Genomic DNA, 26,786 nt, shown 5'->3' on the forward strand with positions numbered 1-26,786 from the left:
GCTTTATAAATATTGACAAAAGTAACTATTAAATAAAAAATTGTTATATCTATTAAAGATGAATTTCATATAACAACAGTATGGCTTTATCCGGATCCCAAGAGAGAAAAACCTCCTGGCTCATTCAGTCGCAAAGCTTAAAGCAGAGGAGTCTATTCCAGTTAATTGGTGCTTAAGACCAAGTAAACAGCTTATTGCCATTATCAATGTAGAAAGCACCCGGATTGGAGGTCTCAAGAAATCTCCTCCTTTTTTGCACCAAAGAAATAATAGAGATATATAGGTGAATTTTGCACCAAATCAACCCACTAAGAATGCAATTGGATTTGTTTACTGTATAAATATTTGTCATTATAAACTAATTTGCTTCCTAAAAGTGTCACATAGGTTTGAATCTCTCTCAATGAAAAAGAGAATATCTAATGGATGTGTGAGTAGAGTGGGTGTGTGTAGTATTGGTCCCCCAAAAAAAAAAACTAATTTTACTTTTATTTTTTAATGGACATAAACAACAACCAAATACATTATGGAAGAGTACTTGCAAGGTGTCTACCAAACTAATTCTCATAAGAAAATTTCAAACCTTGTAATTTAGAAGTCAAGAGAACTAGATAAGTTTATTGTTTCTAATTTATATTAGCATAACACTGGATTAGCTAATTGCTTTTTCAAGTGATGATAATGCTTATACAACAATTTTTAATCAAACGGTATCAACAAGTGATTTTATTCTCTAGTGGCGAAGGAGAGTGCGAGAAAAAAGAGTGAAAATGATCCAAACTCTCTTGGCTTAAAAGTTTCATGTTAATAATAAGAAAATGACGAAGAAAATTAAGAACAATGCATAATCCTTTCTTTTCCTTCAAAACTAAGCTAAGACTATAAGTAGCATATACATTGGATAGTTCATGATCATGTCAAAAAATCATGGAATCAAAACCAACATATTCAAGTAAAATAAATTTAAGAAGCTTCAACAACATATTTTCCATCCAAAAAAAAAATCGTATTTTTATATATATCTATTTCATTCGTGACCAGATACATAGAAAAATAACAGTTATTTTTGGACGAAATTAACTGTCTATGTTATTATTAAACCATGATATGGCAATATCTTATTCTCTAGGTTTTTGTGTAAAACCAATAAGAACTGTTACAATCCAATCACAATGAGTTAAACATCTTCACCAGTTTTTGCTGTCATTGGCGAAGTCTTCAAACCCCACAACGCTCGCAGAGTGCAAACAAATTCATGCAAAGCTTTTAGTCACCCAATGCATCTCGCAGACGCACTTGGCAAATAACCTTTTGAGCCTTTATTCAAAATGTGGCCAATTCAGCTATACCCACCACTTGTTCGACCAAATGCCCCACAAGAACGTTATCACTTGGACAACCTTAATTTCTGCAAATCTTAGAAATGGGTATCTCCCAAAAGCCTTTGACATGTTCAATCACATGCGTGAGGTTGGTGAGAGTCCCAATGAGTACACGTTATCTGCACTGCCCCGTGCTTGTGCTGATCCTGGTTTGAGGGATGTTGGTTTGCAGCTTCATGGTGTTGGTTCGGTGTGGCCTTGAGAGGGACAAGTTTGCTGGGAGCTCTCTTAATATGTATATGTGTTGCTTGTTGTGTCTTTCATGAATTGTTGGAGAGGGACCTTATTGCTTGGAATGTAATGGTTTCTGGATTTGCTCAAGTTGGTAAATTTGGTGTGGTGAAGAGGTTGTTTAGTGAAATGAGGAGGTTCATTTCTTAAGACCTGATCACAGTACTTTTATTGGCTTGTTCAAGTGTTATTCGTTGTTGGACTAGGTTAGGGGAGTTCATGGGCTGGTGTTTAAGTTTGGTGCCGACGTTGATATGGTGGTTGGCAGAACTCTGGTTGACTTGTATGCTGAATTTAGGGACATAGATTCTTGCAGGAAAATCTTTGACCACATGGAGGAAAAGGATAGTTTATTAGTGAAAACATACCTAATATACAACACATTTAAGATTCGTAATATGAAATCAAAGTTTCAAATTGTTGCACCTCTTGAAGCTCCCTTTTAACATTCTCCAGACCTCCAATATCATCATAGGAAACATTTGGAACCTCCATCATGGTTCATGTAAACAATTGCCACATTAAAGGTCAACATAATAATAACAGAACATTTTCATTCAATTTTGTAACTGAAATAATAACAGAACTTAATAAATACAAGGAAATACAAAGGATAAGACATTAATATGCATTGTATATATTTGCAAGAGTAGTGTCTTTCTTTTCCAAAGTTTATGCAATCAAAAAAGATTAATCATGCTTAGAATCATTCAGGTTGAGAATTCAGCAAGGGAACTCACTTTTGCACACAACACAGATGGGTTTGAAGAAGTCAAAGCAGTTTGGAAGTGCTCATTGGTGACGACCATAGAATTCAAAATCTCAATATCACTCGATTCATCCTCCAAGTCAATCACATCCATCTTCTCTCTTATACACTGCAGAATAAAATCTCTTATTCAATGTCTGCTCCTATATAACCATGAGTGTCCCTTACAACTCTTTCAAGATCAACCTGAAAAAACACAGAAAAACAATTTAGAATTGTTAAGCATAACATTTACAATTTAGATTTAAAGTGAGGAACTTAAACTTTTAATCTTCCTTTTCACTTTTCTTGAACCAATCAACTACATATCAAAACAATAGATTACAAGTTCAAGTTCCTCACTTCAAATCACAACTGTAACATATATTATGCATGTCAATTTTCCTCTTTATTATCTTGATTTCTAGATACCTATTATAAACACAACATGTCACAGCTAGATCAAAGAATTATTGCCATCAGAAGTCCATTTCCTATTTTATGAATAAAGCTAGCACTAGAAACACATAACTAGACTTTCTTATCACATTGAATTAATAATAACAGTAGTATTGAGAGAGATAAACTCACTGATCAGAAGATGAGGATTGACCCTTTTGAGGAGCAGGTGAGGTTGGATCAGCCATGACCTTTATCAGAACTTATTCTTGGTCTACGATGTTTAGCAGCTTAGCTATATATGCAAAAGTTTGTGCTTTGTGTTAATTCATAATACACATTAACTATCACACGAAAGTGTGTGAAAAAAAAGTAAAAAATAATTAAATAAATTAATATATTTGACTAAATTATTTAAAGTAATACATGTTGAGATCTTAATGATCATTTTACATGAATAATCATCTCTTTTTATTAAATATTTTAATAAATAATTATTCATGTAAATCAATCCTGTCAATGCTATTTCAATTTAACAACAATGGAGCAACCACTAAGCTCCCATATCAACTGCGAAAAATTGCACCACCTCTTATGCAACAAAAATTTTCTCATTGACAGCCTCATACATGCAATTTTGGAAGCTTAAAAGGCCAAAGAGCCCAAGTCTGGATTAAACTGACTGCAACCAGGTACCTTCGGCACAGAATTTTCTCATTGACAGCTTCATATATGCAATTCAGAAGCTTAAAAGGCCAAAGAGCCCAAGTCTGGATTAAACTGACTGCAACCAGGTACCTTTCGCACCCTACTGTTCCTCATCTTCGTTCTTACAAGGGAAACATCTATCCATCGATCCGCTGCTGCATAGATGTTAGACAACAGCACATAGTTAGCAGCATTTTGAGGTTCAATCTCAAAAAGTTGATTAGCAGCAATCTCTCCTAACTCTGAATCACCGTATGCTTTACATGCCCCAAGAAGTGCACCCCAGGCAGCAGCATGAGATTCCACCGGCATTATTTTTATAAGCTCATAAGCATCCCGTAAATGCCCTGATCGACTTAGAAGGTCAACCATACATGCATAGTGATCAGGTGAAGGACTAACGCAGTACTTTTCCTTCATAGAACGAAAGTAGTTCCAGCCCTCATCAACAAGTCCAGCATGACTACAAGCTGTTAGAATGATTTTGAAGGCCACCTCATCCGGAGTTAGCCCATCCTTCACCATCCTGTTAAAGAACTTCAGTGCATCTTCCTCGAATCCATGAATTGACAACCCTTGTATCATCGAACAATATGAGACTAGATCACGGTTAGGCATTTCTTCAAATAATTTTAATGCCCTTTCCATGTTTCCACATTTAGCATTCATATCCAGAAGCGCTGCAATCACGTGGTCCTGTTTCATATCAATAGAGCTCTTGTTTACATAAGAATCAACCCATCGAGCCAGTTCTAAATTACCCAACTGAGAAGAAGCCGACATCAAGCTAACCAATATGAATTCATCAGGTTTCACATTCATTGACTCCATCTCAAGAAATACTCTCAAGGCCCTGTTAGGTTGACCATTCTGTACATACCCTGATATCAAAGTAGACCATGCAACAATATCCTTTTCCGGAGCTTGGTCGAACAAGAACCTTGAGGTAGCCATGTCACCAGCCTTTGCATAGCCATCAATCATGATCGTGAAAGAAACAACACTCTTTTTCGGCATAGCATCAAACACTACCCTAGCATTGCCCAAATCCCCCACCTTCACAAAACCCCATATCATCACATTCCATGATGTCACATTCCTCTGAGGCATTTCATCAAACAGCCTCTTTGCCTCCACCATATCCCCATCCTTCACATAGCCAACCACTATAGCCGTCCATGAAACTACATTCTTCTCACACATTCCATCAAACACCTTGCGAGCGTCACCAATCTTTCCACATTTCCCATACATATCGACCAAACAGGTTCCAACAAACATATTACCTTCAACCCCACACCTCAATGCCGAGCCATGGAGCAATTTTCCTTCCCAGGACCTAGACATGCTTGAACAGGCCTTAATCACAGAAGAGTAAGTGTACCTATCGGGAAGAGACCCATGTGCCTTCATGCGAATAAAAGTAGAGAAGGTGTCAAAAAAATAACTTCCTTTGGTGTGGGCTCCGATGAGGGAGTTCCAGAGGAAAGGGGAAGGGCTAAGGACGCAGTCAAAGACGGCGGTGTAATATGAAGCAGTGGCGGCAAAGGAGGCGGAAATGAAAATGAAGCGGGAGATGATAAGGTGATCTTGCTCTAGGCCTCGTTGGATGATGGAGGCGTGGACTTGGTAGAGGTGATGAATGGTCTTGCAGGCCTTGAGAAGGGTGGTAATGGTGGCAGTTGAACGTGGCGGAGAAGAAGAGTGTTGAAATATTGAATTCATTGGAAAGAGCTGCTTTTTGCTCTCCGTGATTTCTCTGCTTAAGTCATTCACTTTGATACATTCTTGATAAATCTACACACCAAAAAAGATTGAAATGACGATAAGAAAGTGGCAATATGGCGCTTCAATACATAGTTATCAAAACCGATAATTGACTGGGTCATACGACTGGATCACCGGTTCAACCGATGAGTCACTGATTCACTCGATTGACCCGGTTATAATTAAATAAAGTATAAAATTATAAAAATAAAATTAACATCAAAAGCAAGGTTCTAAAAACGGGACCAGTTATCAAACCGTTTTAGTCACTAGTTCACTGGTTTATTGGTCTTACCGAAAAAACCATTTTATAATAAAATAATAAATAAATTATGAATAAATACTCTGAAACATAATTAATAGCTTTCTTTATGCGCGCTCCGAACTGAACGAGCTTCGCCGCGAAGTGAGATCTTAGAGCAAGGGTGGTGGGTCAGATACGGAGGGACAGAGAGAATGCTTCCCGAGCCTTCGATTCTAAGACTTTAGGCATCTGAATAGACTCCATCAAGATTCTCCGATCTCTCTCTTAACCCCCGCACATGACTGACTGCAGGCTATAACAGACTATTAAATTTTAAAATGTCTTCCAAAATAATCCAAATATAAAGTAATACATCAACCAAAATCTAATATAACCTTTGATTTCATAATTATTAATAATTTATCATTTATTAGTCATTACATCACTATTGAACTCATTAAGATGGTCACAAAAAAAAAATCATTGAATTAACCAAACTAATAACAAATATTCAATTATCTAGAACTTTTTGAATCAAACTCTTTGACCTTGATGTATTTTCAGAAGGTGGATCAACAATTGACTGTCTCGCTTGATCAAAAATATCATCCACATTGGTACCTTTGGTAGGATCTTGGACAAGCATGCTACTATAAACATGAAAACAATATGTCACTCACTTTCAGCTCCACATACACGATTGTTTTTTAAATTCTTTTTAGTGATACGGGTGCCAAAAACAACAATCTCCTCTTAAATAATACCAAATACCATTAGCTGTGCATGCAATTGGTCAAGGCCAAAAAGAATTGGTAATAAGTAATATCAGAGAAAGTTCACATAATGAAAGCAAAGGAGATAATCATGCAACCAGAAAAGAGGCATTCAACATCATATTAAACACAACGGAATTAGAAGACAAGCAAAAAGAACTAAGTCAAAAAGAGAAGCCAAAACAGCAAAAGTAGTTCAAACTCTGTCAAATATATGTCGAATTGATCAAATAACAATAAACAGTTAAACACATACAATACAATTAATATTTTGAGAAAACCAGCATTTTTGCTACCAAAAGTTTTGGTTTCCAACAAAATTATCCCCCAAAAGAAAAAAATAACATCATGCCCCCCCCCCCCCAAAAAAAGAATAGCACTCTCCAACAAAATGCACCAACAGTTGCTAATCTTTGACCGTGCCACAAAGGCAAAATGGTGCATCAATGGAGGTTGCAAATTTCAGCGACATATGCACAATGACAGAGAACCCGACTAATACAACAGCATATCGTAACTCAAGTTGCACAAAGTAACCAAAGGTGCCTGAAGTCAGATATGCACACAGAGCAAAATTCTTGGCAGTGTGTGCTAACTAACTAAGCCAACTATAGCAGATGCAACCAAAGCCAATTCTTGATTGAATCCTAAATCCTTAATAAAAAATAATATGGCGGATTCCCAATACTTGGCACCGTTTCTGGAGGTAATCTAACTGCCATGGTGTTTAATCACATCAGTAAAGAACCTGAGCTAATCACAAAACATTCATTAATCAATAAAATCGCAACAATAAAATCAGAGCTAATCACAAAAACAGAGCATTAAAAAGTAGGAAAAAAAAACGAAGAACAACTGAACAACTGAAGAACAAGCGAGCAAGACATTCACTGACCTTCGAAGACGGCGCTGACAGACCTTGATTGATGGACGACGCCGACCAGACGACGGCAAGAAGATGAAGCCGATGGCGAGAAGATGCAAAGAGTAGGGGATGGGGCGAGCTCGCGGAAGAAGAGAGCAGGGGGGTTGGAAATTTGGGGGCAGTGGCTACACGGACGGACAGCAGCTGAGCTCGACGGACGGACGCGGCAGTGGCCCAACGGAAAGGCGGCAGTGGGTCGAAAAGAGTAGCTAGGGTTGGATAAGGGAGAGTGAATGATTCGGGCAAGCAGAACAAAGGCCGAGAGGAGGGAGAAGTGAAGTGGTTCAGTTCAGCAATCAGTAGGCCAAAGTTGCAAACGACGCCATTTCCTTCGAACCGGCCAGTTCCCGGTCCGACCAACCAGCTGGTTCAGCAATTTTTACCGATTTTAGTTCAGCAGTTTTTCATACTTGACCGGACTATCAATGCCTCCAGTTCGTGGTTGGACTGGTTCGATTAGTCGGTCCGGTCTTATTTTCAGAGATCAAAAGTTAAAATTTAAAATAATATTTTCACAAAGATATTAATAACAATCAAATATCAATTCTTAGACATAATTAATGATGCAAAAAAAGATAATAAACTAATTACTAATACAAAATACTTTCTAAATTTAAATCAACAAGAGAAGGCAAAAGACAATGCAATCAGTCAATCAAATCCAAGAAATAATCTGAAAATTGACATCTATATCTTTCTAGGACAAATTTAAAATTTGACCAACATTTCCTTTATTTTAATTTGCATCTATATTTATATTTGTGTATTTTTTACAAATCAATATCAAAAATAATTCATAATAATACAAAAAGAAAACATGAAAACAACAATTTAACTGAATAATTTTATTCTGAGTTGCAAAGAACATGAAAATCAGCAACAAAAAATTTAGTTCAAAAGATAATTTACAGACATCAACATAAAATTTAGCTAAATGATTATTTCACCAAGACAATAATAACTTCAATCGTGATAATAAATTGAAACAAATTTAAGTGAGTGATTATTACTGCAACAAACTTAACGTTCAATCAAAAACAAATTCATTTAGCAATGAATAAATTGAAGTTAAGTGATTATTTCAATAAGACAACAAATTATTCAATAATAATTAAAAACAAATTGTAACAACACATTCAACTTTCAGTAACAAAATCAATCAGGGATGAATTACAGCAACAAATATAATTTACATTATGTGCTTTGGCTGCCTTTGAATAAATATATAGGTCCCCAATCATAAGGCAATGAATGTTATTAGACGCCTTATATAGTTTTCGTTCTATGATTGCAATAGAATTCTTCATGTGATTTATTTGAGTCAAACTCTCAGGTGAAGAATTTGATGGGGAAGCTTAAGGAGAGCACGAATTTAATTATAGGTGAGGCTCCATTGATCAAATTGGAAGAATTAGATAATACGCAATCCTAAATATTACATCACAAACTCACACACTCACCTTCCCACACATACAATTATATGGATTCCTATATTCCACTCCATGAATTAAACCGATATTTCGAACCGGGTGTAACTTGATGGAGGCCAACAAATTTACCATTTGTGTCAAGCCTTAATTGCGAAAAATTCTATAAAAAGGGGGGGGGGGTTCTTTTTTTTGTTAAATATTAAAGAAATATAAGTAAATTTTGTACAAAATCAACCCACTAAGAATGCAACTAGGTTTGTTTACTGTATAAATATTTGTCAATATAAACCTATTTTACTTTTATCTCCTAATGGACATGAACAATAACCAAATACAACATTATGGAAGAGCACTTGCAAGGTGTCTATCAAACTAATTCTCATAAGAAAAATTCAAACCTTGTAATTTAGAAGTCAAGAAAACTAGATAAGTTTATTATTTTTGAACAACTTTATAAAATATTACTTCTGAGAGTGGATACATAAAAATCACATTGTGAATATAAATTGACAAGTTTTATTAAATATATTTGACTGAAATATCTAATAATTTATAATATAATTTTTATACGAAGATATTATCATTTAAAGTATCTATCACTTCTAATTTATATTAGCATAACATTGGATTAGCTAATTGCTTATTCAAGTGATCATACATTGCTTATCCAACAATTTCTAATCAAAAGTAATGGTATCAACAAGTGAAAAAGAATGAAAAATGATCCAAACTCTCTTAGCTTAAAAGTTTCATGTTAATAATAAGAAAGTGATGAAGATAATTAAGAACAATGCATAACCCTTTATTTTCCTTTAAAACTAAGTTAAAACTATAAGTAGCATAATTACATTGGATAGTTTATGATCATGTCAAAAACCATGCAATCAAAACCATCATATTCAAGTAAAACAAATTTAAGAAGCTTCAACAGCATATTTTTCGTCCGAAAAAAACTATCGTATTTTTAAACCATAAAAACCCGACAGTTATTTTCGGACCAAATTAACTATGTTTATGTTATTATTAAACCATGATATGGTAATATCTTGTTGTCTAGGTTTTTGTGTAAAACCAATAAAAAATTCATTTGTTACAATCCAATCACAATGAGTTGAACATCTTCTATAATCCCTATTGTATCTATAAAGATCATAGACTATTGATCCATTGTTCCATGTTATCCCACAAAAGAACAATGTTGTCCCAAGATAGTTGCTATGGAATTTCCAATGGTATTGGCCATTGCTTTCAACTACATGAACACCAAGATCATCATCTCTTGATTTACAATGAATTGTGAAGCTCAATCCATTTTGCAAAAGATTTGTTACTTCAACGGTTGTTATGGGAATTGGAATTGGAAATTTGAATTTCTCTCCATGATGATGATCATGATGATGACCCTCTTGAAATGAAAATGCTTCTTCCTTAATTGAAATAAAAAATAATTGTAGCAAAAAGAAAATGTGCTTCATTCCAAGTATCATTTTGTAGGGAAAATGTTGGAATGGATTAGTGAACTTGCAAATGAAAAGGTTCATGTATATGGATTTATTTATATACATGTATGATTAATTAATAATTAATTAATCCGTTTTGAGGAATGTAAAATTTGTCATGAATAATAATGTAATATGTAAATTAAAGGCTTTGAACCATGAAACGGTTTTAGGGTTTTATGGTGAATAATAATAAAAAAAAAAACGTTTGTATTCTTGCATAAACGTTTTTGGAAGGATTTATTACAATAAACCCTCAATATTTAGTTTATGGGAAAGTATGAGGAGCCAATAGAATATTTGTACAATGCGTATAATGGAGGTTTAGAGAGTATTACCTTTTCTCATCAGTTAAAGTTATTTGGATGAGTGGTATCATGACATGGTATTAAAACTCTAGATTTATTATCCCTAGTATTCGGATGATTATTCTAGATAGTACGAGGGATGTTCATTTTGTAACTCATATAGCTCATTGTACACATTGTATAAATAAGCCATTGTCTCCCTAACCGGACTCTTAGTTTATTGAAGCCACAATTATAAAAATAATATTGATAAGATTTTATTTCCAATTTTGACTTATTATTTAAATAGTGTATACTTTAGTTATTATTATTATTTGTTATCTACAATATTCTTCAACCTCATAAGTTAAAGATTAATTCGTCGCGGATTTGAGTTCTATCTAAAAGTTTGTCGCTGACCAATAGATTGCTGCATACAGTAAGGCCATATAAAAGAAAAGTTCTATTGATAATTAAAATAAGGTTTAATTACTTTATTAGTTTTTATAGTTTTACCAAATTTTCAATTAAGTTTTTATATATTTTTTTTCTTTTTGATTAGGTCTATACATTACTTTTAATTTTGTAATTAAGTCTTTTCTAATGTAAAAAATATTAGAATTAACTGAATATTTTTTTGCAAAATAAAAATGTTCACAATTAAGAATCTAATAACTAGATTTTTAACCACATATTTTTTTGAGAAAAATATTTTGTTAATTTTAACATTTTTGATATAAAAATGATTTACTTACAAAATTAAAAATAATATAAAAATTCAATTAAAAAAATATAAATATCTAACTAAAAATTTGATAAAATTATAAAAATTACTAGAATAATTAAACTTTAAAATAAGTTAACTAACAAAGATATCCAACTATATCCAGAATAATAATATAATATAATACTGTATAAAACTAAATAAATTAATCATGCTTATTAATATCAAATCATTTTAAATAATTGATGGTTCAAACATTATTAGTACAGCTACTGAAATCTTTTAATTAATTGAAGAAGTAACGTATGCAACCTTTTGTTGATACTCCATTGACATATATATATGATAAAGTATTAAAGTAGAAGCAATCTACCAAACTTTAAAACTTCCATTCAAAAATTATTAAATGTAGCCACCATTGATGAGTGTTCATGGTGGAATACATAATTAATGGGTTGATTGTTCTTATCTCTATCTAGTATCTATGCGTTACAATTAAACACTTAGATCGATACATTTAAAATTACTAATTTGTAATAATCACTTATACACGACCCTACGTATGTAGAATGTAGATTAGTGAAAATTTCTTAAATTTAACATGGTGAATAGAAAAGTAATCATGTACTAAATGCTAGAATATGGTTAGTTAAAATAGTAAATATATATTTTTAATTTAACGATTTCTGTTAGGAATCATGTTTATTATAAAGTCTTTAATATAATTTAATAAAATTATCTATCGCTAATAAGATAATATCTTTCATCCTTTTAAAAAAATATAATCGAATAATAATTATAGGATAAACTTTGGTATCATATGTTATAATAAATATAATTAACTCAGCTATGAAAATTAACTTATTAAAAACTGAAAAATGTTATGAATTTTTATATAATAAAAAACTAAAAAAAAATATGAATACTTATATCATGTCTCTAACATATTTTCTCATACAATAATTTTTTTTGGATTCATGAATCTTATTTGTTTTGCTTTATATATATTGTTTTTGTTTTGTATAATATAAATCTAAATTATTTTTGGATAAAAACCACTCTGATACTATATCTTAAAATTAGGTATAATAAAACTTAAATTGATAAAAATTAAATTATAAATAATTATATTTCTAATAAATTCTTCCATACATAAAGCTCTAATTAATCAGAAAATTTAAAAAACTTTAGATACAAGCAAATTAATCTAATAAGTTATATCTTGGTCAACATAATATAAGGCCGTTTGCATGATTAGATCTTACATACAATTAGTGGCGTTTTTTTTAATAAACGCAAAAATAGTAATATATTTTAATATTATAATTTTTTTATGTTTTTAAAAAATGTGAAAAGTATATAAATTAGAGAATTCGTTTTTTTTTATCTCAAATTTTTTAATTTTTTTTTTAACAGAAATCGAATTGTGCATCTCATAAATTGGACGATTTAATTTTTATACCTGTCACAAATTGAAAATCTAATTTCTCTACTTCTCATGAATTGAACGGTTTAATTTCTACTTCTCTAATTAAACAGTTTTATATTTAAAAATAATATTCTGTCAATTCATATTTCGAAAAAATACCATTACTATTCCAATATTTAAAACAAAAAGTGACATTTAGTTTTAAGTTTTACCTCAAAAAGTAGTATAATTAATTAAAAACATTTGCCCAACTAAGCTAGAAATCCCAGCACATGAAATAGTCCCAAAAGTCAAAGACAATAAGACATGTCGGTAACACTGTGATATGGAAAACGAAATCTTCATTTGGGTTAGTTTCTCTCCCTCTCCCTCTTATATTTTTGGCCATTTGGGTGGGTATAAAAAATACGACAAACAAAAATTAAATAAGTATACAGGATAGTTGGGACCATGTACAGTATCCAGTATTGTGGGGACCTGTATAGGGCCCACCTAATACATATCTATATATAGATACAGATTTATGAATATTATTTATCTTATAAAAAAGAAAAAAAAGAAAAGAAGCAAGAATATAATTGTCTTTCTATTTTATCATCTAAAATATTTTTTAATTACTATTTTTTATCTTAAATAAATATTTTTATATATCTAATTAAGGATAAAATAAATTAAACTAATTGTTCAAAACTATATCACTTATTAACTATTCATTATATATATATTTCAACTATCTTTTTTAATAATTTATTATTATTTTTTAAATATTATTATTTTCAATCAAAATAATTTTCCTATTATAAATACTTAAATAGTACATTCTCTCTTTTATGTATATTTTTAGTTGTTTTTTAACTAGGACTGACAATATATATTTTACAGGTAGATATTCTATCCAGATCAATTTGTTCGGATAGAGTTGTCTACCCAATTCGTTGCGGGTGGAGTAGGATAGGGTGTAAATTTGTCTGTGGGTAGGATAAAGTACGGATTCAGTGTATACACTATCCTATCCTACCCTACCTGCATTTCTAATATATTATATAATATATATGTAAAAAAATTATGTATGTAGTGAAGAAAATCAATGTTGAACTCACAATCTTTTTCTTATAAAACTTGAAATAACCACTAAACTATTTGATGATCATATTATTTGTAATTTTATGTTGAATTTTTTAAAAATTTATTGTTTTTAATTTTAATTTAAACTTAGTTTTTTATTTTCAATTTTATTAATACATATAAAATTTGAAATGGTTGGATTTTATATTTATTTAAAAAAATTTTATTTTTTTGCAGGTAAGATCAAGTAGGATAAGATTTAAAATTATAAGGTGCAAATAGGATAAGATCAAGTAGGATAAGATTTAAAATTATAAGGTGCAAATAGGATTAAGATTGAGAGATTCTCAACGAACGGGTAGGATAGAGTAGATTTTTAAGAAAATTTTCAACCCGCAAATAAAATTAGGGTAATATTTAAACCTTATTTTACCATACTCATTACAAGTCCTATTTCTAACTTTTTTTAACTATCTGACCGTGATTATTTAAATAATTTATAAGTGTTAGAAATTTGAATTTATTTTTTACATGCTACGATTTATTTATTAACAAATTAATTCTAGGGTAAAAAAACCCAAATAAGCCTAGGAAAGCTCCAAATTACCCAAATCAGCCAAATCAAAAATCCATACCTGAATCCACCAGGACGAATTATTATATAATTTGAATCAATAAGATTCGAATTATACTCTCAAGTAATTCGAATTGATATAATTCGAATTATATGCATGCAACAAATTAAAGTAATTCGAATTGATATGATTCGAATTATACACATGCAACAAGATGAAGTAATTCGAAACAACTCGTTTTGAATTATACTTACGTAATTCGAATTTAGTTAATTCGAATTACTAGGAGAAGTGCACTTTAGAGTGGTTCGAATCTAGTTGATTCGAATTAGGTGAAAATTGATTCGCATAGTAATTCGAATCAAGTTGATTCGAATTACAAGGGTTTCGGCTATAAAAGGAGTTCGAACCAAGTTCATTCGAATCACTTTCTCATTCTCCAACCCCACCAAATTCCAAAGAAAAAGACCAACGTCCGGTACGAGTAAGACGAGAGCGGCTTTTTTTGTCGATGGGGGACGATCCGGGAAGGCTTTATCGTTTGGATGGAGTTGCTCATATCGCCGGTGTGATCAACGACGAGGTTAGTGGCTTATGAAAGCGGTTTATGATAACAGTATTTGTTAATGGTTTTTGATAATGGTTTATGTTACTGTGAGTGGTTTAGGATAGTGGTTTAGGATAGTGGTGTAGGCTAGTGGTTTTTGTTAATGGTTTTTTATAACGATTTATTTTAGTGTTAGCGGTTTAAGCAAGCGGTTTAGGCCAGTGGTTTTTGTTAGTGGTATTTGAAATTGTTTTTTGTAAGCGGTTTGTGTTAATGGTTTTGGATAGTGGTTTTAGTGATGGTTAGTGGTTTAGGGGCGTGGTTTGAGTTAGTGGTGTATGGTAGTGGGTTTTGTTAATGGTTTTTTATAGCGGTTTATTTTAGTGTTAGCGGTTTAAGCAAGCGGTTTAGGCCAGTGGTTTTTGTTAGTGATTTTTGTACTCGGTTTTTGTTAACGGTTTTGGATAGTGGTTTCAGTGATGGTTAGCGGTTAACGGTAGTGGTTTATGATAAATGTGAAAATGCATATGTTTTTGTTAATGTTATTTGCACGTGGTGCATCTGTTTTTGTTAATGGTATTTGCACGTGGTTTGAGTGAGCGGTTTGTGTATAAAATGTTGGTCGTTTGTTTCATATATCTTTTACCCATCACGATTTATTTTCTGGTTCCTTATGAAATATATTGTATATGTTAGTGGTTTGTGCATCTGTTCTAATTATGCGGTTTATGTACTGGCCAGCCTCGTCGTTGCATATCCAGCGTTAGGCGGCAGCAGGGGATGCGTCTTGATGAGAGGTACGTTCCGTACTTGCAGATGGCCGGATTGTACCATCTTGCGAGACTGAACGATAGATGGTTCCGACTAGACGAGCCCCTAGTCAGCGCATTCGTCGAGAGGTGGCGGCCTGAGACGCACACCTTCCACATGCCGTTTGGAGAGTGCACCATCACGCTTCAGGACGTCGCATACCATCTGGGGTTGCCAGTCGACGGAGATTACGTTAGTGGTTGCCTGACATACTTCCACCTTTACATTGAGGGTGGGAGACCTGCTTGGCAGTGGTTCCATGAGTTGCTCGGTGTTTTACCTCCCGAGAACCATGTGCAGAAATTCGCAGTCAACTGCACCTGATTTCAGGAGACATTTGCAGAGTGTCCAGACAGGACTGATGAGGAGACAATTAGGCGCTTTGCCCGGGCCTATATCATGATGTTATTGGGCACGCAGCTGTTTGCCGACAAGTCCGGCAATCGTATACACATCAGATGGCTACCTTATGTTGCTCGGCTTGAGGAGATGGGTCGCTACAGTTGGGGGTCGGCGGCACTAGCATGGTTGTACAGGTGCATGTGCCGAGTCGCCAACAGACATGTGGTGAAGTTAGCTGGCCCTTTACAGTTACTACAGTCTTGGATCTTCTGGAGGTTTCCCACTCTTAGACCATCTGGGTATGATGAGATTAGCTGGCCCCTTGCCTCGAGGTACTGTTATTGTTTTGTACTATATATTCTTCTTGTATTTATTTTCGATTATGCAACCAATTTTTATGTTTCTCGTACGCAGATGGTCTGGTTACAATCTTGGGATTAACAACAAGGGACCTCGGGTACAGATGGCTCGCATGAAGATCGACTTGTTACAGCCTCGGCAGGTAAGTACGCAGAACATATGTGTATCTGAAGTCATTGTTTCAGTTTATATTGTCTAACATAAGTGTACAAACGTTTTTATGTTGATTTTTTCAGTTCATATGGATGCCCTATAGCGCACTCGACGTCATCCAGGTTGTCCATCCGGAGGTCTTGGAGCCTCGGCATACGATGCTATGGCGGTGCAGGACGTCCCTGATTTATTTTGCGGTTGTCGAGTGGCATCAGGTTGACAGAGTTTTACCTCAGTTTGGTGGCGTTCAGCCCAGACCGTCTCCCGCCCTGAACATCGACTTCTTGATGTCGAAGGACGGGAGAGGAGGTGACCGTTGGTTCCCGACACAATACGCTGAGTGGCATCTTCACTGGCAGGAGCGTGCGGAGCACATTCTACAGTTTGACATCGTGCCCGACCCCGGTCCGTCACATGATTTCTTGACATGGTGGTATCAGCACGGAAAGAGGTTTCTGTCGCCGGAGATGTTATTGGGGGATCCGAGAGGTATTCCTATTCCAGATGAGGCGACGCAGAGGGGTGCAGGCCGACTTCCAGATATGGACCGGGTCGAGGATGTTCCTGACAGACGTCGTATTGAGCGGAGAGCACGAGTTGGGACACGTCGTAGCCAGCGTGAGTGGAACTGGGTGGATCGGGCTATGGATGACGTCGACGACCCAGTTAGGGGTGGGGGGAGAGTTCGTGGTCGTGGAGGCAGGAGGAGGGTGGGTGCTGCTAGAGAGGGTGCCCAGATGCCTGGGGGAGGTATCCACAATCACAAGTCTTAGACCCTAATGAGACCCTGTACGTACCAAGAGAGAATGAACCTGTCAGAGTCGTCTCAGCAACGGTGTACTCCGAGTTATGTAAACAGTCACCGTGAAGCACCTGGCTGTCTTCAGGTTGGCCTCGATACACTTTACTAGGTATTGACTGAATTGTTGTCCAGTACCCATCTGAGCCTCGGCCTCCCTACCCTTACGAACAAATAGCTCAGCTAGCCTTCCGTATGTGGCCTTCACCAGCGAGCAAACAGGGAGGTTTCTTACCCCCTTCAGGATTGAGTTGACACATTCCGAAATATTGGTCGTCATGTGCCCGAATCTCCGACCCTCATCACAGTACTGTGTCCACAACGAATACTCGATTCGGTTCGCCCAGTCACACATTGCCGGATTCTCAGAGTGCAGAATGTCAAACCAGTAGTCGAACTCCACTTCGGTCTTGGCATATGCGGCGTTAACAAGAAGCCTCCGGGCATCTTTTCCCTTGAACGTCAAGGCAAAATTCGCTGCAACGTGTCGAATGCAGAACGCCCGGTACGCAGCGGGGGGTAGCCATCCCCCATCCGGAGCCTCGAGGGCTGCCTTGATGCCGTTATGCCTATCTGAAATAACTAACAGACCCGGCTGAGGTGTCACGTGCTCACGGAGGTGGGAAAGAAAGAAAGACCATGACTCAGCATTCTCACCCTCAACTAGTGCAAATGCCACGGGGAGGATGTTCGAGTTTCCGTCCTGTGCAATGGCGACTAGCAATGTTCCCCCATACTTACCATATAGATGGGTGCCATCAATACTAACCAAAGGCTTGCAATGACGGAATGCCTGGATACAAGGGGGGAAAGTCCAGAACAGCCTATGAAAATAAACCTGAGACTCGTCAACCTGTCCCCCAACTCGAACAGGGCAAGTCCTGAGGACGGCTACAGTGCCAGGCATCGTCAGCTGAACTCCTAAAACTCACCTAGGGAGCTCATTGTACGACTCGTCCCAGTCCCCATATATGACGGCAACGGCCTTCTGCTTCGCCATCCATACCCTCCTGTACGTTGGCCTGAACCCAAAGTGTGCGGCCGTGGCATTTTGAAGCACCTTGATGTTCACAGCTACATCAGCCCTAACCATCGGCATAATGAAGGTGGATATCACATGGTAGTCCAGACTCCTATGGTCGCTGGAGATGGAGCTGGCGAGACATGTATGCGGTCCGTTGTATCGCTTCACTTCCCAGATACCCTTCCGCTGTCGGAGACTCAACCGAATCAGCCATGTGCACCCATTCCCAAACTCAGAACACTTTCCCACATACCTGCGGTAGTCAAACTCAACGACCTTGTACTGGACCCCTCGGCGGATACTGTACGTTTTCACACTCAACAGCGCCTCATCTTTATCCTGAAATTGTTGGCCAACCTGGAACTCGTTCATACCGGCAGTCCCCTCGGTATCTCTAGCGCCAAATCCTGAGGACTGCAGAGCATTTTCGCCCTGCCGCATGGCATCCAGGTCCAACGAGAAAAAATGGGGTGGATACTGCTGTGTGCCGGAACTAGATCCACCTGTAGCCCTTCTCGGAACAGTAGTTCCAACATCATCGCCGCTTTCATCAGCGATCATATCCGACTCCACGTCATCGTCATCTGGATCATCAAACAAACCATCACCAAAGCCAGCCGGTGTGGGACAATGTACCTCGGTGGGAATATGTTCCCCATACCGAACCTCGTCTCCAACATTGTCGCTCAGATCAACGGCAAACGAAGGGGACGCAACAGGCTGCATCGGTGGCTCATACACAGGAGCAGAGGATGAAGCAACAGCAGGTCTCGAGCTCGAGCCGGCAACCGCGGCTATAGTATTGGCATTCCGGTTCGAACCACCCGAGCTAGATACCACATCAACCAACTTTGCCAACAACTCTGGTGTCCTTACCTCGGGAAACTGCATACGACAAAGAAACATAACCTGCAAGTCCTCGTCACTACCGATTGTGGAACAATCAAACTTCACGGTGTCATAGAGCACCACTGTTGGAATGCGGTAGAAAAACTTATTGACCCTTGTAACTCCTTCGAGACCAAGCTTCTCCAGCACAGAGCTAACAAGAGCATCGTAGGTGGTTGTTGGCGTCACGATAATACATAGGGGATCCTTATCAGTGAACTTCACGCCGGACCGAGTTTTTCTCTTAATCGACCCTCTGTAATGTACCAGCACTAGGAAACTCTCCGCACTAGCCATCTTCCCTCTTTGTTGAGAGCATCATGAGTTCACAACATATATATACATCTCTGGTTCGCACTATATATATATAATTCGAAACAATTTGTTTCGAATTATGTTGTATCACACGCTAACATACTAATTCGAATTAACTAAATTCGAATTAGTTAAGTGTAATTCGAAACAACTTGTTTCGAATTACTTTATCTTGTTTCCTTCCTAGTAATTCGAATTAACTCACTTCGAATTACTTTAATTCGTTGCATGCACATAATTCGAATTATATCAATTCGAATTACTTGATAGTATAATTGATTCGAATTATATAGTAATTCGTCCTGGTGGATTCAGGTGTGGATTTTTGATTTGACTGATTTGAGTAATTTAGAACTCTTCTTAGCTTATTTGGATTTTTTACCCTTAATTCTAAATATGTGGAATTATAATATATCATATGCAACCAAAATAATACATTAATTATATAAATTATTTTTTAATTACTTTGTTACTTTTGAGATATATCATGTTTCATAGTCATAGACTGAGTGATCTCTTTCACATTAGAGATTGAGAAAGATAGAAGAGCCAAGTGATAATAAGACCTGTCAGAAGAAATTGACTTGTCAGTATTCACTCCTTTAACGTAACTTCTAACTACGCCTCCTCTCTCTTCCTCATTCATTCATTCATTCATTCATTTATTTCTCTCCCAAACCAAAACTCATTCTTACTAATTATTATGAGTTTATGACCAAATCTAAAATCAAATCTATATCTATATTTTTATTATTTTAATGTATAATCTATATATAATACAATGAATATTTTAATGTTTTTATATACTTAGTTATGTTTTATAATATTCTTGGAACCACTTAAATTGTTTTTCTTCATCAAATCCCTTGAATTTTATAAAAACATGTGGTTCAAGGGCACGTTGACTTTTCTTTTTTTTTTTTACTTGTTAGTATGAGAATTTTGTTTTTCTTTTTCCTTAAAGAGGTGTGTTTTTTTCATATTTAATATTCTATTTTCAAGGGCAAGACGTGTGGTTAGTGACTCAGTATTTGTTGTTAGAAACAGGAATGCAAGCTGGATATTTATTTTATTTTATTTTATTTTCTTGTAAGAATAAGGTTATGCTTCTAGTCTTGGTTTGACATCAACATAAAAAGCAGATTGACCATGATTAAATATTTTGTACAATTGTTTCATTTAATTGATTATATTTATATTAAACTATGTCTGGAAATTATAATAATTATATTTTAAAATATAAGAAATCTATATAATAAATTATTGAAATAAAATACTATTTTGGTCTTTAATATTTAAATAAAAATTTAATTTAATTCTTAGCATTTTAAATATTTTATTTCCAATAATTTTTAAACGAATTTAATATTATTCTACTGTTAAATTTATAAAAGTAATTAAGAGAGTGAGTAAAATAGACGTTAATAATTTTATTATTAACTTATATATTTTTTTGTATTAGAGAAACATAATAAAATCTTTTTCTAATATTTTTTATTTTCAATTTTTTTTTTAGAAAAAAAAACTTAAAATCCTATCAATCAATGTGAAGACGTCAATGCTCTAGAATAAAAAAAAAGTTTTAAGTTGACAATCATTAAATTCTAAACATTATTAATTTTTAAATATGCTAATTTTTTGAATCAAAATTGACATTAAAATAAGATTAAATTCATTTATTTTTTTTAAATTTAAATAGAATATTTAAACTTTTTTAAAACTAAAATAAGATATTTAAAATTATAAATCGAATTAGGACTTACCTTAGAAAGTAAAATAATACTTCAATGGAAATTATTGAGACTAAGTAAAACTCTAATTAAATTGCCGCTAAAAACAACTATAATTAAATGATATCCGTTGAATTGTTGTTAGTCTAACAAACCGAGTAATATTGGAGCTCTTCTAAACTCAATTTGAAAGACCATTTCTAACTGAATTCATCAAATAGACCTAATCCCAAACATTAATACAAACAGTGTTAATTAGAACCTTCTCTTTCCCAATTGCATGTGAAATCAATTGATATGGATTCCTTCAAAAATCTTTGATTCACTCCTTTGACATATAGAATGATTTTGTCACCCTTTGGCCTTCATTTTATACTATATTTCTTTAGAACTTTGTTTTAATAAATCTATTCATTTATAAATTATTTTATACTATTAATACAGTAAAATTAATAGTTTTTTTATGTATATAAATTATTTAATGATAGATATAAAACTATTTTACTGAAGATAAACAAAATGAATTTGTGAATTTATAAATCCTTTTTTATTTGTCTTATTTAAAAAATATAATCACCAATAAATAATTTCCAAATAGTATCTCAATTATCCAAATCCTAGACTTAAACACAATAATATATATATTAATAATATGAATATAAAAGTACTCTTTGTCTTTGGTTTTGGATCTTTCTCTTGTTTTTGCCAACAAACACTGCCATTGATCCGTACAACCATGAACAAAACCATTCCAACATGACTATTTTACTCTCTCTCTCTCTCTCTCTCCCCCCAAAACCCAACACAGCACACATAAAGTTGCCATTTTTAACTAATTATGTGGAATGGAATTGGAATTGAACGAAATGAACCAATGAATTTTATTTTATTTTAATTAAAAAAGAGTTCAATTTTGCATAGTTCTAAGATTCCCATAGGAAATTTTGTCCCCACTTTTGTGCTTCTCAAATTACCCCCTTTTCCTCCTTAGTTTTGCTCTTTTTGCTGTTTAAATTCTAAGAGGAAAGAAAACAAGACAAAACATTATAAAAGAGCAATCTTTGTTTCTCTCTCTCTTTCTCGGTGTGAAAAATTCCACCTTTCTATTTTTATTTTATTTTATTGTAATTTTGGTGCCACCCCACAAGTTTGGTCACTTCACTTTCAAACATTTTTGTTGTTTTTGAGAGCCAAGTTTTCACTTTTTGCTGAAATGGTGAAGCTTCTACCATAAAGTCTTGCTTTTTTTAGTTTGTTTGGTTATGGTGGTGGTGTTTGGTTAGAGAGCTTAGAACCCTCCTTTGTTGGTCTCTGACAATGGAGGATTCTTCAAAAATGCGGTTGGTGAGGTGCCCCAAGTGCCAGAATCTGCTTCCTGAGCTTGCTGATTACTCGGTTTATCAATGTGGTGGTTGTGGTGCTGTTCTTAGAGGTAAACCCTTTTTCTTTGATTCCTCTTTCTTATGCTTTGTTTAATTCTTGGATTGTTTTGGTGTTCTAGTTCATGTAGGTTATGATTATGATTTATAGGTCATTTTGGTAAGACATGTTTATGAGGCAAAATTTTGGATCAAAATTTGGTTATGTTTTTGAGCAATTCAACTAAATTAAAGGGTTTTTAAGTTACTGCAAAATATAGCAATCATGCATGTGAATTAATGGAGTTATGATCTTTTGAACTTGAAGAACATTACAAAAGCATGGAAAAGGGGTTAGATGTTTTGATTTCTTATTATGGATTTTGTTTGCAGCAAAGCATAATAAGGGTTATGGAAGTGGTGCCTTATCGGAGATATCAGACGAGGAAATAGTCGGAAGAGATGGAGCTAAATTGGGAAATTCAAGGGGGAAAGGTGTGGTTGACTTGAGTAATAATTCGGATATTGATGTTAAGTCGAATGGTGGCTCCTCGAGGTATGGCCAAATAGATTTGGAGAAGGTGAAAAATGGATATGAGAATGGGATTTCGAAGAATGGTTTTGATTCGAATGTAAACAAGGATGAAGGGGATAGTAAATCAATAAGAAGAGGGCAGCCGGAACAAAATTCGCATGAAAAAGGATCCGAATTATTCGAGAGCATGTCTAATTGGCGAAATGGGGAAAGAAATGAGATGGAAGGATTTTGGAGAAAGCCACCTGTTGATATAGAAGGTGTGAGGTTTTCCACTTTGAACTATCCTGATGAGGGAACTTCAAGCAGCTATTCTAGTTTCCCTTACAATTATGGGAAGCAATGGAGGAGTGAGAAAGACATGGATGGTGCAAGCAGGGTTCAGCACCTCGAGCAAGATCGCGCCGAGCTTCTAAGGAAGCTGGACGAGTTAACAAATCAGTTGAACCGGTCTCCTGAAGTGGGTAATAGTTCTAAAGAGCAGTTTCGCCCCGAAGGAAGGACAGTTTCGCCGGATCCTTATGGCAGCCGGGACACTTGGTCTTCGGACAGGTCGAACAGGACTATTTCAAGGCAGTTATTTGGCCCTAACAAACATGCACCTGGGCCACCTTATTTCGATTATCATCGTGATCCGTATGGTTATACAAGTAGTCATGAAATGGCTATGTCAAACTTCCATCCTTCAATGCATAATCCAAATTACATTCCTCGATTCGGGGATCCTTTTGCTGCCCAAATGAGGAGAGGTCCAAATCAGCTTTACCATCAGTTCCCACAACAACCAATGCATCCTTACTTTCCCGGCCGGTATTTTGATACTAGTTCAAATTCATATGAACTCTATGCACATAATGCAATGCTTCATCCACCTTCCTGCGCTTGCTTTCTTTGCTATGACAACAAACGCAGAGGTTCATTGCCAACACAACCAAATCCTGCATTTGTTAATAGTAGATTCCTTGATACCCCGAATGATCCCATGTTGTACCATCATGAGGTTCCGGGGACATTTGATCCTCATGTTCATGGTTCAAGAACTGCCATTCCTCCTGTTCATGAAACTCAATTACATGCTAGACGGCCTACTGGTGACTATAACTCTAACATGGCTAAGTCTGTCCGAACCCTTCCTCGAAAAGTAATGCCGGGAAGTGGTGCTCGGTATATCCACCCTATAGCTGGTGGTTCTCCGTTCATCACATGTTATAATTGCTTTGAGTTGCTACAACTTCCTATCAAAGCATTGGTTGTGGTGAAAAAACGGCGGCAAAAAGTGAGGTGTGGGGCTTGTTCTTCAGAAATAAGCTTTGCTATCAGCAACAAGAAGCTAATTATCTCTCCTAATTCGGAAGTGAAGGAAACTACTACAGCGATCAAAGATACTGCCAATGAGGTTGTGAACACAAGTGGTGTTAACTTCTCTTCAGATGATTATGCTGGCTATGATTTTCACTCGGTGGATAGAGAGTCTCCTGTGCCAGTTGTGGAGTCAAGAATGAACTCTAGAAAGCCCCAAGAGACACAAAGTTTCCCCTCTTCGTCTCTAGGTACCTCGGAGGATGAAAACAGTCCAGAAATTATGATTGCCGAAGGTGAAGCCGAAAAGTCCATTGCTCCCCTGAATAAAGCAGTGATATCTCCTCCACCTGCTGGATTTCCTCTTCAAGAGCATTTTGATTTCAGTGATAATAACCGTGTGATTAACCGGTTCGGTAAAGGCAACCTAAGTAGTCGGTCGGAACAAGAAAAAGGCAAAATAGTAGACAAGGTTCCATCATCAAGGCAAACTTCTTTGAAAGAGGTGGTGCTTGCAACCGAAATGGATGTCCATGACTATTCAAACTCCGGGGCCTCCCAGGATACCGGCTATGCAAGCCAAGAACATGATCATCTTAGATCTAACAAGGGTGGTGAATCATTTTTCGCAAGCTTTATCAAGAAAGGTTTCAGGGATTCTTCTCAAACTAATGGAACCGATGATCATGGCAAATGCAAAGTTTCCATAAATGGACAGCCCTTGTCGGATCGTGCAATCAAGAAGGCGGAAAAGCTAGCTGGATCCATTCGTCCCGGAAATTACTGGTTCGTATGCTTTAGATTCCACCTATTCGTTCATTTGCAACTTTGATGTTAGATTGATATGTATCAAAGGACTCAAATGAAAAACAAATGCTACAAGTATCAAAATGAGTTAAGCTTTGAAATTTAAACTAACAATTTTGCTGGTAAATGATGATTTTTCTACTGAATACTGATTGCTTATGAATTGTAGTGACTGATTTGTTTTATTGCTTCATTAGGTATGATTCTCGGGCCGGATTCTGGGGCGTCATGGGTGGACCTTGTCTTGGAATAATTCCAGTAAGTTGTAATATTCTGTCACACTTTCATTTATGATATTGCTGATCTTGTGGTCAATATAAGTGAATAAATTGGAATCTCTTGCAGCCATTTATAGAAGAGTTCAATTATCCTATGTCGGAAAAATGTGCTGGTGGAAATACCGGCATTTTCGTGAATGGTAGGGAGCTTCACCAAAGAGATTTGGATTTGCTTTCTGGAAGAGGACTTCCCCGTGACAGCGACAGATCTTATATAGTCGAAATCTCCGGGAGAATCCTAGATGAAGACACCGGAGAAGAGCTAGAGTGCCTTGGCAGACTTGCGCCGACGTAAGTCCTTTGTTTATGATGATTCTGCTCCATTGATTTTATAATAATAGTAATAATTATTGATATGCTGAAACCATGGTTTTTCAATCATTTGTTTGTTCTTGTCACTATTCTTTAAGATGTTACTTAAAGCTTTACACAATTCTGATGTTAGTACCATATTTCTCTAGTGCTTGAATATGATAATTTGATGAGAAATGTTTGTTGTATGTTTTACATGGGACATTGCGCCGACTCATCCATAATCGACACCATTGAAATCCAATCCAATGGTGGATCAAGGATGAGTCAATACGGTGTCCAATGTAAAACGAGTACACGAATTTGGTGCATGATTTTTCCTTCACATAAACTTTTAAATATATATAACAAACATCAGTTAGTGTTAGTTGCTAACTCTCTTGTCTTTGACCATTTCAGAGTGGAGAAAGCAAAACATGGATTTGGCATGAAAGTACCAAGAACAGATGCATAAAAAAATATAAAAAAAAAGAAATGAAGGTTTTCATAAGGCTTCTTGTTCCATCTTCATGCAGATTTGTAAACATTATTGGAATCACATCATGGAAATTTTATTTGAAATGGTAACAATTAGCAAAGTTACTTGCATTTATTTTATTCTATATATATTTCCTGCATATAGATTATACAATACTACATGTAAAATTTTCATTCTTCTATAGTTGAAGAAAAAATTTTGAGCTTGATTTAATCAAGTAGATTTAGCAAAGTTAAAAATTGAGGATTGAGTGTTCCATTTATTCTAGATTTCATGTAGCATACTATATGTAACTATATTCCTTGATCTGTTTACAAGGCATATAGTTTTGCATTTATAATGAATAATGAAAGATATATTATATGGGATTCTTTGAAGATAGGTGATATTAAATTACTTAAATAAACCACATATTAGGAAGATTATCAAAATTTTTAAAGTTTTGTTGTTATTGGTGAATTTGTTCTTCAAATTCAAAAGATCATTCAACTTGTTCACAAGAAACTGGAAAGAGTTCATACATCAATGAATATACAAGCAATAGATTTGTGAGCTTAGATGTTTG

At 35.2% G+C, this 26,786-nt stretch overlaps 3 protein-coding genes across 3 annotated transcripts; 1 reads left to right on the forward strand and 2 right to left on the reverse strand.

Moving 5' to 3' along the window:
- Positions 1–984: 984 nt before the first annotated feature.
- LOC112733734 (putative pentatricopeptide repeat-containing protein At5g37570) lies at positions 985–7,460 on the reverse strand. Its single transcript, XM_072213481.1, has 6 exons — positions 7,148–7,460; positions 3,457–5,265; positions 2,953–3,055; positions 2,354–2,568; positions 2,040–2,102; positions 985–1,935 (listed from the first exon to the last, which is right to left on the reverse strand). Exon 2 carries the CDS (start codon positions 5,191–5,193, stop codon positions 3,508–3,510), a length of 1,686 nt encoding a protein of 561 aa, XP_072069582.1. The 5' UTR covers positions 5,194–5,265; positions 7,148–7,460; the 3' UTR covers positions 985–1,935; positions 2,040–2,102; positions 2,354–2,568; positions 2,953–3,055; positions 3,457–3,507.
- A 9,753-nt stretch (positions 7,461–17,213) lies between these two features.
- On the reverse strand, positions 17,214–18,104 carry LOC112720680 (uncharacterized). Its single transcript, XM_025771716.1, has one exon. The coding sequence runs from the start codon at positions 18,102–18,104 to the stop codon at positions 17,214–17,216; it is 891 nt and encodes a 296-aa protein (XP_025627501.1).
- A 3,297-nt stretch (positions 18,105–21,401) lies between these two features.
- Positions 21,402–26,598, forward strand: LOC112733755 (uncharacterized). The gene is made up of 5 exons (XM_025782836.3): positions 21,402–22,586; positions 22,906–25,132; positions 25,351–25,411; positions 25,499–25,722; positions 26,143–26,598. The coding sequence occupies exons 1-5, from the start codon at positions 22,472–22,474 to the stop codon at positions 26,195–26,197; spliced, it is 2,682 nt and encodes an 893-aa protein (XP_025638621.1). The 5' UTR covers positions 21,402–22,471; the 3' UTR covers positions 26,198–26,598.
- The last annotated feature ends 188 nt before the right edge of the window (positions 26,599–26,786 follow it).

This window comes from Arachis hypogaea, chromosome 2, assembly GCF_003086295.3.
Source record: "Arachis hypogaea cultivar Tifrunner chromosome 2, arahy.Tifrunner.gnm2.J5K5, whole genome shotgun sequence".
NCBI classification, from domain to species: Eukaryota; Viridiplantae; Streptophyta; class Magnoliopsida; order Fabales; family Fabaceae; genus Arachis; species Arachis hypogaea.

Bases quoted from the DNA above. Each gene is read 5' to 3' on its own strand.
- LOC112733755 (XM_025782836.3), top strand. From the start codon at position 22,472: ATGGAGGATTCTTCAAAAATGCGGTTGGTGAGGTGCCCCAAGTGCCAG. The intron at 25,412-25,498 runs GTAAGTTGTAAT...AATCTCTTGCAG, and splicing joins CTTGTCTTGGAATAATTCCA to CCATTTATAGAAGAGTTCAA. The intron at 25,723-26,142 runs GTAAGTCCTTTG...TGACCATTTCAG, and splicing joins CTTGGCAGACTTGCGCCGAC to AGTGGAGAAAGCAAAACATG.
- LOC112733734 (XM_072213481.1), bottom strand. From the start codon at position 5,193: ATGAATTCAATATTTCAACACTCTTCTTCTCCGCCACGTTCAACTGCC.
- LOC112720680 (XM_025771716.1), bottom strand. From the start codon at position 18,104: ATGCCTGGCACTGTAGCCGTCCTCAGGACTTGCCCTGTTCGAGTTGGG.